The following is an 18302-nucleotide window of genomic DNA, read 5'->3' as shown; positions in this document are numbered from 1 at the left end:
AACACAGCTTCACACCTAAAGTAGGTGGAAAAATGAGGACTCTTCCCTTCCACTGAATTCTCTAGATTTCAGAGCTCAGACATTTAATTGCACTTTTCTCTGAAAGCAACAGATTCTAAGGTACTGTGGGAGGAAAGCAGGCCTAATGGCCTGACTTTGGGGAGCTCATCTATGTTTGCCTTGAAGCCAATGGTTAGGGAGATTGTCATATAAAACTGGTGTTGGAATTGTATTCAGCCACTTAGGGAAAACACTATTTTTCTTACATTGAACTGAATGACACACAAAGGAAATTAGGACACATAATTTACATACAAGCCTTTTCCATCACACAACACTGTTAAAAAAAATGAAAGCTGGGTATGGTGGCTCATACCTGTAATCCTAGCTATTCAGGAGGCTGGGATCTGAGGATCATGGTTCAAAGCCAGCCTGGGGAACTAAAGTCCAATTAGCTACTAGAAAACCAGAAGTAGCACAGTGGCTCAAGGGATAAGATGGTAGTCTTGAGATGAAGAGCTCAGGGACAACGCCCAGGGCCAGAGTTCAAGCCCTACAACTGACAAAAAAGGAAGAAAGAAAGAAAGAAAGAGAGAGAGAGAGAGAGAGAGAGAGAGAGAGAGAGAGAGAGAGACAGAGAGAGACAGAGAGAGACAGAGAGAGACAGAGAGAGAGAGAGAGAGAGAGAGAGAGACAGAGAGAGACAGAGAGAGACAGAGAGAGAGACAGAGAGAGAGACAGAGAGAGAGAGAGAAAGAAAGAAAGAAAGAAAGAAAGAAAGAAAGAAAGAAAGAAAGAAAGAAAGAAAGAAAGAAAAGAAAAGATCTGGTAGTGGTGAGTCAGGTGGTAATCTTACCAATTCAAGCGGCTGAGATCTCAGGATTGCAACTTGAAGCAAGCCTGGACAGAAAAGGCCATGAGATTTTTATTGCCAATTAATCAGTAAAAACCCTGGAGATGGAGCTGTGGCTCAAGTTAGAGTGCCGTCTTTGAGGAGAAAAAAAACTCTGTGAGCAGATCTTATTTGCCTCCCATTTCACACTGTAAGCACTAATAGATTCAGATTTATAGAGTGAAATATAAGAAATGATCATGGGATAAAAAACTCAGAGAGTGCCCAGGACCTGAGTTCAAGTCCCACTACCACCACTATGTATACGTATGTGTGCATATAAATATACATATATACATATTAGGTCTGTAGATTGATATACATATATACATATATGTATATGTATATCTATAGATACATAAGAGAACAACATCTCTGTGTGACTTAATTAATAAGAGGCTCTCTTTTGAAAAAGTTGCCACAAATTTTATGCTCTACTTTTCAGGAGTCATCACTTTTCACTTTGTAATTGCTGCTAGCAGGGCCTAGATTAACTATTAAATAGTGTTTTTGCCCCTATACCCTGTTGTAGGGTTCCAGACAGCAGTTGGGCAATTTTTCTCCAAGAAACAGAAATGCTTCTGATAATATACTAGAAGACATTATTAGTGAAATGAGGATATACAGTAAGCAAATGAGGAAAACAACTCCAAGAACATTTTACACTATGCGAAATGTGATTCTCAGTGTAACTGTGGAAGCGATGGGTAGTGTATAAGTGGTAATTGATCTACCTCCTGCCAATTATGTGCCGTCAATTCCCATCAGACTAAGCTACAGATTAAATTAAAGATTGAAGAAAACAATTAAATTCTTACCATCAATTAGGATGAATATATTACATTAAAACCATGATATTCGTTATAAACTGAAGCAGATTCCTCCATACAAGTGATCTAAAACACATATTATTAAAAGATTACTTTGGACTGGATGCATTGATGCACACATATAATCCCAGCTATATGGGAAGCAGAGGTAGGAAGATTACAATCAGAGGCAATTCTGGGACAAAGAATGCTAATGAGAAACCTGATGGCTTATGTCAAAATCCTAGCTACTCAGGAGGTTAAGGTCTGAGAGGCATAGTTCAAAGGCAGTCTGGGTAGGAATTTGCAATCCCCCAGTAGAAAACCAGAGGTGTGACTCATACATGAGAGCACTAGAGTGAAGAAGCTAAAGGACAGTACCCAGACTCTGAGTTAATGAGCCAGGTCCAAGACATAGGAAGGAAGGAAGGAAGGAAGGAAGGAAGGAAGGAAGGAAGGAAGGAAGGAAGGAAGGAAGGAAGGAAGGAAGGAAGGAAGGAAGGGAGGGAGGGAGGGAGGGAGGGAGGGAGGGAGGGAGGGGGAGGGAGAGAGGGAGGAAGGGGGGAGGGAGAGAGGAAGGGAGGAAGGAAAGAAAAACAGAACAACAAAGCCTGGAATGGTGACAAATTGGTAATATATGTGGATATTCTTTTTGATCTTGGACATTTTTTTCTCAAATACTAATTAGATTCACTCTGGCCAACTTACCATTATATTTCTTGAATGAAGAAAACATAAGCAAGAGCAAACACAAGTCCCCGAGTTAGTTCCCAGGACTTCAAATCAAAATCAAAATCAAAATAAATATTTGTTTAACTCAAATAAAATTAGGAATTACTGTGTACAGACTAAACACATAAGTGACCATTCAACAAATTGCAACTGCAGATGCTTCTAAAGACTCCAACATGGAGTTGCATGTTCTAAATTACTAGATATTATATGCGCTGACACATTTAGAACAATTTACTGAGTTCTTCTAAATGCCAAGCACATCTGAGTATAAGAAAAACACATCTCTCTCCTCATGGATCTTACATATGCTAATCCTATTACTGGAGAACATCAAAAATTCCGAATAGAGTGCACAGGGAATACTAAACAACTCTTTTATTACGAACAAATTCTTCACATTTTCCTGCTCTTATTATTCTCCCATCCCTTTCAGGATCTTTTGTACCCCTAGCAGAGGACAATTTTGGTAAGGAAAGATGCTCTCAGTGTCTCATCTGTCTCCCCACATCAAGTCTGGCAAAACTAACTGACTTGCCACAGCATTGGCTGTGGGATGAGACTGTGTGTTCAGTGGTCCAGAAACACTGGCGTCAGATGCATACATGCATCAGCATCTACCCTAGGTTTGGGGCAAGAAGCCTCGTGCAACACAGACAAAGCTCCTGCTGTGCTTTAGCGTATATTTAAATAAGGAAAACCAAGAAAAGTAACACCAGAAACAGATACGTAAAATGCAGTAGATGTTAACTGTTAGGAAAAATCAAAAGGCCAGGAGAATAAGAAGGATGCTGTTGAGATGAGGGGCTGCAGGAAAGAAAGACTACCTGCAGGGAAGAAGATGAAGGAATGTCTGGAGAAATGGGGCTCTAGACAGAGGAAATAGAAAAGTTGACTTCACGAACAAAAAAGGACCTGTAGTGAAAGAGGATGAGACAAGCTGAGCCTGAGTTTGGGTCAGAGATAAAAGGCAGCAGGAGCTAGTGGAGCATTATGGGCTAGGAAAAGTGCTTTTCCTCAAGTACTAAGTGGGTATGAAACATATTGCTGTTGAGAATAAAGTGTCAGACAGACAGAAAAGACAGACAGACAGAAAGACAGAAGCATCCATAGTCATATGTAGGCATGTATGTATGTATGTTTCTATCTCTCTATCTCTCTATCTATCTGTCTTGTTTTTCTATCTGTCTGTCTGTCTATGAATCTGTCTATCTATATTATATGTGTGATGAGTGTTATATATTGAAATGATATAAGGATATTTTTAGAAAAACATATTGTTTTACAACATGGAGGACAAGAAAGTTAATATGGGGGTATGAAATCCTACCACCTTGGAGACTTATTAATTGTGATAGTGGTCATATGGTGAACAAAGAGACTGACAGTGAAGATCTGAAGATAATCATTTCAAGAAATGTGTAGGCATTAAGCAAGTCAACATGGAGAAGAGAGGAAAGAAGGAATGACGGTCTCTGCACTCTAGCAATGTGTTCGGAATGAAGAGAGATAAATGAAAATATTTTTGCCATTCATTCTCTTTTGCAAACATAAACACTATCTTTGAGGTAATATTGTACCCATATTTTATGAAATATAATTCATTACAAAATATTGAAAGTTTTGCAACTCATTCAAAAGAATCTTTTCTATATCCAAGAAGCTCTTTTTTTATAAAGAAGAGCAATTTTATTACTTTTTAGTCATATAAGAATTAAAATTTGAATATATTAATAGACCAGCAAGTAATGTTTTGTTGCATATAACTATATATTGTATAACATAATGTGTGTTTATAATACATAATGCTGAAATGAATATATCTTCAAACATTGACCATTTCATTATGGTGCAAACTTCCAAAATTCTTTCTTCTCATTTTTAAGAATAGTAAACTTTAAAGTTGAGGATTTCTATAAAGTGATGGGGAAAAGTTTCAAAGACAGACATATAATATGATCTGGATTATCAATTTTGTCACAATTATGTTTAACCTTTACTTTTTGCTAGCTGGGATTGTTAAGATAAAGATCAAATCTCACCAAATAGAGCTTTCTACACCCATCTGTCTTCTGGAACTTTTGGGTGTATAGAGTCTGTCAGCTAGTGATCTCTTTTAGTAGACAGAATGTGGAGGCAATGACTTCAGATAAATCAGTCATTTTATGAGTCTGCAGGCTATAGAAAGAAAGCATTACAAAGCAGAGTAGGGAGCAAAATATTGATGAAATTAAAATAAATTTTAAATGTACTGTATTACAAATTTAAAAGTTCTAAACAGCTACACAAAATATAGTGAATTTGTCCTACAAAAGAACTAAAGGCCCTTATTTAATACATGTGTAACAAAAGACGTTTCCAGTAAACAATAGACATGTTCAATTTATTCGATAAAATTCCATTCAAATCCACTTTCAATTGAAGAATTTTATAACATAGGCAAGATTATCTTTTGTCATTTCTTATTTGAGTGTAGTATGATTTAAATGCTAAGTTTTGGACATGCTGCCAAAGAGAAAAGTAAATCTGCTGAGGACACCTGAAAGTTCTGAAATTTATTTATAATCAAGGAATTAAGCAAAAATACATAATTTTCCCACAATAGAGAGCTCAACCTAATTATCTTTTTCACAGTTTAATGCAGCCTTCTTATTTTAGCAAGAATAAATCTGTATTAATAATGAGAAAGTGTTAGCTACCAAAAAAGAGAGAAAGAAACCAATACATTCCAAAGGAAAAGCATTTGCAATATAAGTCCAAAATCTAAAAATTACGTATGTCACTGGTATCTAGAGAGTTTCTGGCTCAGAATACTGGAGGAAGGAATTGTCACGTCTTTCTTTCATTTATATGTAAACAAGTTATTTCAAAACAAAATAATCATTATTAGTAAGCCAGAAAGACAATAACAACAATGTTTGCATTTAGGAAGGTAATGCTATCCAAAACTACTTCAGTGAGTTCTCAATGAGCATTCAGTCACAAGCAATCCATTTCCAAATATTTTATATATTTTTTATCTCATTTTTCTTAAACAAGATACAAACTTTAATAAAACGTTTGTATTATCTTTAGGTAGTTATATAAAGGAGGTACCATTTAACAAAACAGCTTATGAGCATAATGCCTCTTGAACCCCTTTTTTACCCACCTCTCCCCTTACTTTTTAAAAGTTTTTGGTATATTATATAATGAACTCTTGACTACATTCTTCACTACTTCCCCTTTCACTGATTTGCCTTCTCCCCTTAGCTCTAACCCCACAATTTACACGTACCCATTTCCTGGTGTTGATTTTGTTGGGCTTTGTCTTGATCTTTCTAAAAGTTTATTGCACTTGAGCTTTCCATAAAGTCTATTATACTGCAGATAATTCACTTGCATACCATCCAAGGAAGATATAAACTTTTTTACTTTCAGAAACAAAAACAAAGAAAAGATAGTGTATGTGAATTTCTTTTGACTTAAAATGTATACATTTTTCTAGCCCCTTTCACTTCTATAACTGCTGCATGACCAAAATGGGGTTTTAAAAAAAGTTTCTGATATCAAGTGCTATTTAAAATTTAAAAAATAACAACACCAACAAAAATGCAAGTATGCTTTTTGGCAATTGGAAAAAAAACCTCCAAATATCTTTGGTAGTGTTAAAGTCTCAAAAGCTGGAACCACAAAGACAGCCAGCTGCTAATAAAGTCTATATGCAGGGATGTGGAATGTGAGTATGTACGCATAATCGGAATAAATCACAGAGACTGGTATCAGTGGAAAAGAAATGTGCCATTGAGAAGTCCTTGGCTTGCATTCTTTTTATAGATGAAAGTAGGGAGGGGAGCACACAGAGGGAACCTCTGATCTTCTCATCCAGCCCTCACTCTCTAATGTATTGATGTGTGCATTCAATGTCCCTGAATCTCAAAAGAATCCAGTCTCTTAACAGGCAAGACATAGCAGTCCTGAAAAGGGTAGACTGTCTTTCGAAGCATAATCTGTACAGCAGGATGGATAATATCCAACAGTAATCTACTTACAACTCACGTATTTGTGTACAAGTAATGGATTTCAAGATAAGGAGTGGTCCCATATGCCTGCAATCCCAACTCCCTGGGTAGAAGCAGTTTTCCTATTGCAAATTTGAAGCCTTCCAGATCAAACAACATCTCAGAAACAAGTAAGGCAGGCACTGATACTTTATGCCTGTTACCTATTTACTCAGGAGGCTGAGATCCAAAGTTTGTGATTTGAAGCCAGTCTAAGGCAGTAAATTTCAGAGACTATTTCTCCAAAAAACTTGATGAGGATTTTTGACTCAAGTAATAGAATTCTAGCCTCAAGCAAAAAAGCTCAGGGACAAAGCCCAGGCTCTCAGTGCAAGCTCCAGTAATGAAACAAAAATGAAATAATAATTAAAATGAAACAAATCGGCAAAGAACTTTGGGTAGGACTGAAGTGATGCAATCATTTCCCACTAAGAACAGATTGTTAGCTTTAATCTATACTACTAACAAGGAAGAAGCCCAGCGTGGTGGCTCACATCTATAATCCTAGCTACTCAGGAGACTGAGATCTCAGGATCAGGTCCAAAGCCAGCCAGGGCACAAATGGACCTGAGACTCTTATCTCCAATTAACCCCTAGAAAACAGGAAGTGGAGCTTGGCTCAAGGGCAGGGTAGTAGTCGAGCTGAAGAGCTCAAGGACAACGCCCAGGATGAGTTCAAGCCCCAAGACCTACAAAAACATAAATAAAATAAAAATTAAAAGTAACAAAAAAAATTCTCTGTAGTATTGAATTATTTGGTGATTTTACAAACAGAATTGAATAGGTAGTAGAATAGGCCCATAAACCCTAGTAGATAGAAATGGTACATACTACTGAATATCACATATATTTCATTTTTGCCTATTGGTACCTATGATGAGGTTTAGTTGATTAAAAGTCCAAGATGGTTGCTGGACAATCAGTGGTCCAGTTACATGGAGAAAGAAGTGACTCAGCTTGGTTTGGGCAAGATGCTGGGAATTTTGTTGTTGTTCTTGTTGTTTGTTTTTTTCCATGTACACAAAATAAAACTTTTAGAGCCAGGAGTTTGATCTAGTGACAGAGTGCTTGCCTAGCATGCACGAAGACCTGGGTTCGATTCTTCAATACCACATACATTGAAAAAAGCTGAAAGTGGTGCTGTGGCTCAAGTGGTAGAGTTCTAGCCTTGAGAAAGCTCAAGGACAGTGCTCAGGCCCGGAGTTCCAGCCCCAGGACTGGGAAAAAAAAAAACAACTTCTAAATCATTTCTGGAATTTTCCATTTATTATTTTCAGATGATAGCTGACAGTGGGTAAATTCAAAAGTACTATAATGTTACTGATTGGAATTTGCTAAAACAAATTTACCTATCATGTGTGATTCATATACTGCTTTTTATTTGGAGGTTTAATCCTTCCAAACCTGGAGGTTAAAATAGACAATTCTTGTCCTGTTATCCATGATAAGAATATAGAAATGAAACAATGGTTCGTTTGACAATTTAAACTTAAGACTTTTTGGATGGAAGTATTATACCATGATACATTTACTCATCATTTTTATACTCTTCGTATTTTCTTAAACACTCAATCATCCAAGCTCTGAAAGAAAACGCTGCTTAAGGTTATGTTTTAAAAATCAGTTAAGGTCAAATATAACATACTGATGAGCCAAGTTTCATCTCTCACCAGACTCTAACCAGATTCATTGTATTTTTCCTTCTCTGCACATAGTGACATGGAGTTAGGAGAAGCTAAGTCACCCACGCAGCTAGCAAGGCTAGGCTTCTCAAACTACCACGCTGGACTTAGAGGATCTCTCCCTACAGAGCGTTGGCTTTTCCTTTTAATGACCCAATTGAGCCATCGCTCTGCGAGTCTTTAGTGCTGTTCAAGAAGGAAAGAGAGGGGAGAGAAAGAACACACATGAGAATCCTAATGCCTGCCTCCCCGTGCTCTCTTGCAGCCTGCGAACTTATGAATCAAGGCATCTTGGCTCTGGTCAGTTCCATCGGCTGCACATCTGCGGGTTCTCTCCAGTCTCTGGCCGACGCCATGCACATCCCTCACCTCTTCATCCAGCGCTCCACAGCGGGGACCCCCAGAAGTGGCTGTGGCCTCACCCGCAGCACCAGGAACGACGACTACACCCTCTCTGTGCGCCCACCTGTCTACCTGAACGACGTTATCCTCAGAGTGGTCACCGAGTACGCCTGGCAGAAGTTCATCATATTCTACGACAGTGAATATGGTGAGTGTCTCGCCTCCTCCTGAAGCTCACACATGGACTTTTGCTGGAGAAACAACTCCCACTAAATCTTTTTAAGAGGCTTACCCGAGATCTGTAGTGTCATTAAGTTTATCCTTTTCATGGTAAATACCTTTCCACTTAAAATGGTGAGAGAAAAAAAACACAATACCTGTTGAGCTCCATGGCATATATCTGTAATCCTAGCACTTGAGGACCAAACTAGGATAGAGTTCAAGGCAAGACTGAGTTGCTTTTAGCAAGACTTCATCTCAAAAATAAGCAAATAAATACCTATACCTAAGGCTTATTTTATAAATTGTTTAAAAAGTCTGACTTATATATAAAATATACAACATATATCGGTTTCACAAGTAATATGAAATCATGGAAAAATACAATAGAGAATATATTCTCTCTCTCTCTCTCTCTCTCTCTCTCTCTCTCTCTCTCTCTCTCTCTCTGTCTCTCTCTCTTTTCTCTTTCTCTCTCTCTCCGTCTCTTCCACCACCTCTCTCTCTTCTCTCTGGGTGTGGGTGTGGTTGTGTGGGCATGCATATACACATAGACCTTTTTTACATTAAATATTTTTACTGTTTTTTTTTCAAATGTGATATGCACAAGGGATACCCTTTCATAAATCAGGTAATGAATATATTTGGGGTTTTTTTTTAGAATATCACCCCCTTGCCTAGCTCTATACCAGTTTTTCCCTCCTGTTCCCACTCATAAGCTGTGTAGTTTAATTTCAACATACTCTCTGAGCACCACTGCTGCAGCTCCTCATCCTCAATCTCTCCACTTTTGTGTCTCCTCTTACCTCCACAAACAAGATAAATGAACAAGACAGAAAGAAAAGACAAGAAAAACATCCCTTTTATTTCTCTTTCCTGGTGTTTATTTTGATAAATATTCTTTTAGATGTTCAGAAGCACAGAAGCATTGTACCTTTGTGGCCCTACCCCACAAATATCTTTCTTTGGTCTCACGGTGTGTGAATACCTAGAGTGCTGTATAGTTTATTATGACTCCATAGATTTTAGATCTGGCTTCCACATAGGAGTTACAGAAACCATTTTTGATGAATCCTAAAACACTGAGCATAAGTAACCTTTTCTTATTTATTGTTATAGATATTAAAAATATCTGGCAACCTTTGTGTAGAATCTAGTACTTCCTCACCACTTATCAACTTAGAGGTGCTGAAATAATACTTTATCATCAGAATTGAATATTGTGTCTTCAATATAAATATTCACAAAATACCAGGCATGCATGGTTCACATCTATAATCCTAAATACTCGGAAGGCTGAGATCTAAGGGTTGCTATTCAAAGCCAGACTAGACAGGAAATTCCATGAGACTCTTACCCAATTAACCACCAAAATGCCAGAAGTGGAGCTGTGGTTTGGGTGGTAGAGCACAACCCTTGAGGGAAAAATCCCCCTGACAGTTCCCAAGCCTAGTTCAAGGCCCAGTATGGTGCACACACACACACACACACACACACACACACACACACACTCTTAATGATAATTTAAAAAAAGAACAATAACCAAGTAGTTGAAACAATGCTCTCCAAGGAGACATAAAACATGGTCCCTAAATTTACCATAATTTGAGAAGAAAACATTTTTTTCTCAGCATGTAATACATCAAGATAGTACTCAAGTACTCAAAAAATCATGATTTTTTTCCCTCACATTCTTCCTTGTTTGCTAACTCACTTGTTTCAAAGATCTCCAAATGCAGTTTTTAGTATATTTCTGCCAATATGAAAGAAAACTGGGAAAATGGGCATGATCAAATGAGGGGAAAGAAACTGAGTAAAGAATGTAGATTTAGAAACATATAAAATTTAAAGGTTAGGTCTTCAGAAGGAGTCTAAGCATTTTTCTCTCCTGTGTGATTTATTTTTTTTTAATTTTTCAAGGGTAATTACATATGTTATTGTCAAGATAACGTATAGAGGGGTTGCAGTTACATTTGTCAGGTAATGGGTATAATACTTCTTGAACTTTGATACCCCTTTTCATTATTGTGTCCTCTCCTCTCCCCCTAGCCCTCGCAATCATCTATTGTACATACATTTTTTTTATTTGAAATAGGGAAGGGGGAAAAGAAACTTATTTTACATTTTTAACAAAAAATGTTTTCCTTAGCTAATAAATAAGCATTACAAAATTGAATACTACCTTGTCTTCAACTACCCAACATTGAGAAGAATACTGGAACAGAGATCTGTCACACAGTGGGTCATAAGGCACTGTCAATATAATGAAGAACCCACAGGCTGGCAGAAATCTGGGCAGCAACAAACAAGAGATCCTGTGGATTCAGAGAAAGAAAGTAACTGGCAGTCACATTTAGCACCCAAATATTCAAAAGGTTGCATGGGGTTTTGGCAGCCAACGTTCCATTAAACTTGATGAGTAGGATTCAGCCAAATTCTGTGGCACTCTAGAAAAGACAGTTTTTTTTTGTCTCCAGTTCCCAGGAAGGAAACCCACATTTCTATTACTTAATTCGTGTTATTCAGGGGTCACAGAACAAAAACCAAGAGAATGAAATGAATAAAATAAACAAAAAATGGTATAAAAATTGGTTCATCAACAAAATGAAGGATTGAATGCAAGATGAATTTGAAATTCTGGACTCGATGGTTTAGTCAGTGAGCTCATAGACTTGGGGATCAAAAGCTAAGAATGTGTTTTTCCATTCAGCCCTGTCAAACTGTCTGTGACTTTTGGCATCTTCAATAGCATTTTATAGTCTCTGAGGAAACATAAACTGGCACGATGAATTTTAAAACTCTAAATCTTTAGGGCAAGAAAACAATCAGAACTATTAACATAATCCTATAAACTAAAGGGCAGAGAATGATTTTTTTTTATTTGTGTGGTTTTTGCAACCTTAAAATGAGACTTTAACCCTTCCATTCTAAATCAGAGAATAGTGTAGAAAGTCTCTCAGTAGCTTGTTTCTAAATCCTGGTGGCACTACAGTAAGAAACTTCTAAAAGAAGACATTTTTATTCTTGATGAGTAACATATATTTTTGAAAACATAGCCATGGAATTATTCACAAACATTTGTAATTTTCCATGCTTTCTCTGTTTCTCTTTGAGTGAGTACTATGCCACAATTATACTGTATGACTGAATGTCTTCAAAACAATCCTGATAAAAGCAATTCTTACATAAAATAAGTGAAAAATATTTTTTCTCTTTTGGGGTGATAAATTTACTTTGATACCACATTTAATAACTTATGAAAAATTTCTTTGCTTCTGTCATTAGTTATTTCCGGTAATACCATTACTTAATGAAAGAAAATGTCCTCTTGATACTGACAATAAATCTTGGTAGTGAAAATCAAGGCTAGAGTCCAAAATAAATATCAGACTGTCCAAACACCTTGTACCTTGAAAAGATCTCTATATATTTGTATCTCCGTTCATCAGTGTCTTCAATTTTAACTTCAAACCTTGGAATTGTGCTTGACTTTTATCTTGATTATCAGGAATTTCTTCCCTGCCAGGTGAGGTGGCTCATGCTGTACTCCTAGCTTCTCAAGAGGCTGAGATTTGAGGATTGCAGTTCAAAGCCAGCCTGGGCACTACAAAGCCCAGAGAGTCTTATTCCAAATAATCTCTAGAAAATGGGAAGTGGGGCACAGGGTAGGATGGTAGCCTTGAGCTGAAGAGCTCAGGGACACACCCCAGGCCCAGAATTCAAGCCTCAAGCCCCCCAAAAAATAAAAAATAAAAATAAAAGGAATTACTTTCATTAATGAATGGATTAAACATCATCTCTAGATGAAATCTGGCAGCCTGCTGGGGCCAAATGTTACTAAAGGTGTGTTTTGATAGAAAAAAAAAGATGCTTTATTTAAAGAAAAGAAAGAAAGAAAAAAGATCTCAGCATCTATATGTAGTTAATTAGAAAAATACTTTTCTCAGAAGCAGTTAATTATGATTAAGAGCAAAGGATAAAAATCTACTTTAAACTCTCTAACAAAGAAAATTCGTACCTTTGATTCTAAGTAAAGGGATGAAAAGAGGCAAAAAAACTGAAGAAACTTTATTTGAATAGGTTGATTCAAGGTATTTTTTAAAGGGTTGAAAATAGTATCAGGAGTGTTAATTTTTTTTAATGTGCCATTCTTCTATGCTTAGTCCAGTGAAAGGTATGAGATTAAAAGTTTTATAGAATGTAGTATTAGCCTTTAAGGAGCTGGAGAAACTTAACGATTCACAAAAGAGGTAAAATGGGCTGTGTCTCCCAATGAAAGAGTGGGTTAAGTGTTATCTATGATGCAACCTGAAGTCTGGTACTGGATAATGAGAAAAGTGCTTAATTTAGGCAGTACTCATTAAAGGCACCTTTGTGGTGGACTTTGATCTTGGTTATTAAAGGTAGATAGGATTTTCAGAGACAACTTTATGTGAGAAAACAGCCACTTCAATTGAGAGAAAATGTGATCAATCTTACAGCAACTGAAATATTGAAAATATCTCTGAACATTTTTATTTTCTAGGAGTTAGGATAAATATTTCAATGCCATATCATGTATTCATAGCATCCAAAATATAAGAACCAAGGCTAACCATATAGTGAATGTCTGTTCTATCCACGATCTTTCCTAGAATCCCCATGATAGCCTTTTGAGTTAATTGTTATTCTTGCCACTATTGTCATTTGCAAATGAAAAATTAAAGTGCTGAGGGGGATCAAGCAACTTTGAAGTCAAGAATCCCAAATCTAAATACCAACGTTCTCTTCTATAGTTCTGGCTTTCAGCTACTAGAATATTTTGATACTATAGAAATAAAATTGATTTCTCTTGAACTGTGAAAAAAATAAGCTCATAAATTTAATGTGAATCAAAAGCTCAAAAGTTAAAGCTCTTCATTAGAGAGAGGCAATGTCCCAAAGCCTACAAATACCTTACATATGAGCATCTAGAAATGAGGTACATATTCAGGCTAAATTGGCATGGCATTGAAAGTACTATGAGCCACCTACAGACATATATATGTATATATGATAGATATTTACATTACATTCGATATAAATTCTGCAAAAATTGAATTACATAATTGAGGATAGGAATGGGAGGGAGTAATTGGGGAAAACACTGAACAAGATACTCATAACCTGATTTATGGAATTATAATCTCTTTGTATAATTACTTAGTAATATTTTTAAATATGAAAAAATAAAAAGGTCCCTTGAGACATGAATCAATCTCTCTCTCTCTCTCTCTCTCTCTCTCTCTCTCTCTCTCTCTCTCTCTCTCCCCTCTCTCTCTCTTTCTTTTTTCTTTCTTTCTTTCTTTCTTTCTTTCTTTCTTTCTTTCTTTCTTTCTCTCTCTCTCCCTTTTTCTTTCTTCCTTCCTTTCTTTCTTTCTTTCTTTCTTTCTTTCTTTCTTTCTTTCTTTCTCTCTCTCTCTCTTTCTCTCTTTCTTTTCTTTCTTTCTTTCTTTCTTTCTTTCTTTCTTTCTTTCTTTCTTTCTTTCTTTCTTTCTTTCTTTCTTTCTTTCTTTCTTTCTTTCTTTCTTTCTTTCTTGTGCCAGTCCTGGGACTGCAACTTACTTGCCTGGGTGCCTAATCCCCAAACATTTTCTCTCAAGGCTAGTGCTCTACCTTTTGAGACACAGCTCCACTTTGGGCTTTTTGTTAGTTAATAAGAGATAAAAGTCGCTTGGGCTTTCCTGCCCAGTTGGTTTCAAATTGTGCTCCTCAGATCTCAGCCTCTTGAGTAGCTAGGATTATAGGCCGCCAGCACCTGGCTTCAGTGTTTGCTGCTTTTGTTCTTCCATCCAGGAGGCATCATGGAGTGAAGCAGTTGAGGTTCATGCTGTAGGTGTTTGTTTGTGGGGGTAGGGGAAGTGGAATATAGCTAAGGAGCCCTGAATTAAGGGAAACAACATTTCCTCTTCTTTAGTGACTACATCTGTTTGCAAACTGGACATGCCCACAAGAGTCTCATGGAGAATTCTCTCACGCACTACATTGCTGACTACTGGCAAATTTCCCTGATTAATGTGAATGACAGAGGCCCAGACTTGGTCCATTCAGTTTTTCTCACTTGTATTTAAGGGTACTCTGAGCAGTACATTCATAAAGTGATTTTCTAATTGGATGAGTTCAATTGTAGGAAAAAACAACTCTCAAGATTCACAAAGATGTCTCCCTGCAGCTCCCATAAATAAATGAGGACTGTTTCACTTTAGGGAGGTCTAAATAGAACACACCATCACCATATGTTGGCACTTACTTGACTTGAATGTCTCTAAAGTTCATTGCTAATATGCAAATGATTCACACAAGAACTATCGATAAAAGTGTAAGACCCATGCCCAGGTTACAAGGGAAAGATAGTTATATTTATTGGGAACCTCAAGTGGGACACAAATGACCACTATCTGCAAGGTGGCTTCCTTTTCAGGTAATAATATCAGTAGTTCCCAATTTATATGAAATAATCCAGTCTTAATTAAAAGAGGCTTCCTAGCCAGATGGCAGTGGATCGTGCCAGTAATCCAAGCTACTTAGGAGGCTGAAATCTGTGGATCATGGTTCAATGGTAACCTAGGAAGGAAAATCCATGAGACTCTCAAATCTAATTAACCACTCAAAAACCCAGAAGTGGAACGTGGCTCAACTGGTAGAATGTTAGCCTTAAACACAATAATGCCCAAGGACAGCAGTTAAACCTTGAATTCAAGTTCTAGTATGAAGGAATGAAGAAAAAAGGAAGGAAAGAAGGAAACAGAAAGGAAGGAAGAAAGAAGGAAAGGAAGAGAGAAGGAAACAGAAAGGAAGGAAGAAGGAAAGGAAGGAAGGAAGGAAGGAAGGAAGGAAGGAAGGAAGGAGGGAGGGAGGGAGGGAGGGAGGGAGGGAGGAAGGAAGGAAGGAAGGAAGGAAGGAAGGAAGGAAGGAAGAAAGGAAGGAAGGAAGGGGAAGGGAAGGGAAGAAAAGGAAAGAAAAGGGAAGGGAAGCAAAGAAAAGGAAAGAAAAGGAAGGCAGACAGACTTGCATAGTGTAATGGTCAAATTTTTTCCTGATTGTGTAGCCCAGGTGCCAATATGCCATCATTGGACTCCTTATTACTTATCTGTTTGCTTGTTGTCTATGGCCACTTTTTATTATTTTTTAAAGTTTAGCTACAATGTCAGGGTTGAGGAATTTTATCTGAAGCAAAAATAACCCACATTAAGCCAAATTGATCATTGGTCCTTATATTAGACCTCTCATCTTTTGGCTTCCTTGCTCCTTCATGGTAGAGCAGATATTGGCTATATGAAAAATGGCATTTCCTGCTACTTTTAGAATTCTCACGGCAAGATTAGAGGAATAATAAAGAAATTGTGAGTAGAACCTTCTTGTCAGGAATAACAGCTCTCAGTGTTATGGTAATCTGAATCTAAATGACTCTAGTTTAATATATCTACACTGGAATGTTTGCTCTCATATTTACTTTCATGAACACAACTGAAATGATTCAGAAAATAAAGGATATGTTAATATCCATCCCTACACTGTGTCTTGAAAAGTCTAAGGATGTTGCATTTACAGGTGTTAGGGTTCTCTCTCTCTCTCTCTCTCTCTCTCTCTCTCTCTCTCTCTCTCTCTCTCTCTCTCTCTCTCTCTCTCTCTCTCTCTCTCTCTCTCTGTCTCCCCTCCTTTCTCCCTCACATCAGCAAATTGGTATCTGCTATTTCAATAGCTGTAACTTTCAACTTTTCCCTCAATTATTTCCTCTGTATACTGAGACCTTTTATCAAGATAGGTCAGCTTCAAGAACTACAAGAAATTTCTATAAAACTTGCAGATTGGTGATGCATCAGACTTTGGCCTGTCTGGGTAATTATAGGAGGATTGGACAAGCTGTGTAACTCATAATCCTTATGAACCAGATGTATGTCAGCCTAACTGGAGACTCCAGCAGACTGATGCAGAATTAAGTCTAAATCCTCTAAGCCCTACGTAGGCCAGGCTGCCCTTCCAGCTTGTTTAGAGAAAAAAGCAATGAACCATTGTATCCAGGAAACATCAAAATAGGAAACTGGGGTCTTAACAACTAGTCTGCACTATCTTGCACAACTTCCATGTCAATCATTATCAAAGAAACAATAAAGATGCTATTATACCATTCTTGGAAGATCTGTATTAAGTAAACAGAAAAAAATCTGTGCACCAGCTAAATCTTTTGAGACAAGATTTCATTATTTTGCTCAGGAACTCACTGTTCAGCCAAAGTTAGCTTAGAACTCATAGATTTCATGCTTCTGCCTCCAAAGTTCTGGGTTGGAATGTGCCACCACATATGCCACTTTTAGGAAAATTCTTTCAATACTCATCAATACTAGAAACACTGTCCAAGAGATAGAATTTGAAACATTCATCTGATTTCTTGTCTATGAAGCCATTGTTGAGTGTCTTTTGCATACCCTTATGAGACTTTGAATAGTTCAATAAACAATGAAAACAATAAGGATTACTTGCAAAAGCTAATGATAGTAATGCCTAGGTGACTGATGAATACTTCATTCAGGAATCCCTGAGATAGAGATCTAAAACCATCAATGTACCTAGGCTGAAAGTAGACCATACAGTACTGTGGTATAGTTTTACCATACTGGGAAACCAAACTGGTGAACTTTTAGAAGGAATCATATGTAATATACAAAATGAGTTTTCTTTGTGTGTGTGTGTGGGGGGGGTGTTTGGCAGTTGCAGGGCTTGACCTTAGGATTTGGGTGCTGTCCCTAAGCCTCTTTGTGACCTAGGTTGGTCACAAAACCACTTCTGGTTTTCCAGTGGTTAGTAGGAGGTAAGAGTCTCACAGATTTTTCTTCCTGGGCTGGCTTTGATCCATGATCTCCAGATGTCAGCCTCCCTGATTATGCAGGATTTACAGATATGAGCTCCAGCATCCAGCTTCCTTATTTATTTATAGAAACTTAAGCCCTTTATTTTGTACATTATTTATAATGATAACCACATCATCATGTCAACTGTCACTGTAGACTCAGGCACTAGTGGTGGGGCAACACTGTCTCCATAAGAAGTTAAGTTCAGTTGTTCTTGTCAAGTAAGAGGCTTTGACTATGAGCTTCTGTACCAATGCTGTGTTTTCACAAATTAAAATCTCCAGAAAAGGTAAATGCTGGCAACATTCACAAAATAATACAATTGAGGTGATCAAGAGCCAAACTATATAGGAACAACCTGAGGTTTTTTTTTTATTATTATTGTATTTTATTGTCGGGATAATATATCGAGGAGCTAGAGTTACATTCGTCAGGTACTGAGTGCATTACTTGTCACACGTTGATACCCCTCCTCTGTTTTTGTTCCCATCCCCCCCACCCCTCACAATCATCTTGTTTTTCCCCCTTACCATACCTATTTCAAATAAACAAATAAATATATACAATATACCAGGTAACAAAGTCAGATACAGTAACCACATGAGATTAACCATAAGGGGGAGTAAGAGAAAAGAAATAACATATTACATTAAGAACAACAATCACAAGATAAAGCTCTTATTTCCAAATCATAGAGGTCATTTCATTTAGTCTCCTCT

The 18302-nt window shown here is 37.2% G+C and overlaps 1 protein-coding gene across 2 annotated transcripts in view; it reads left to right on the top strand.

Moving 5' to 3' along the window:
- Grid2 (glutamate ionotropic receptor delta type subunit 2) overlaps positions 1-18302 on the top strand; it is a 951510-nt gene that overhangs the window by 452878 nt on the left and 480330 nt on the right. For both annotated transcript variants that reach the window (XM_090356798.1, XM_090356797.1), the window contains exon 3: positions 8421-8705. In XM_090356798.1, coding sequence (XP_090212924.1) covers positions 8421-8705 — 285 coding nt within the window. The remainder of the gene's footprint in view (positions 1-8420; positions 8706-18302) is intronic.

Source organism: Megascapheus bottae, chromosome 23 (assembly GCF_031878675.1).
Source record: "Megascapheus bottae isolate mThoBot1 chromosome 23, mThoBot2.hap1, whole genome shotgun sequence".
Lineage (NCBI taxonomy): Eukaryota > Metazoa > Chordata > Mammalia > Rodentia > Geomyidae > Megascapheus > Megascapheus bottae.
This window is presented reverse-complemented; position numbering and strand designations above follow the sequence as displayed.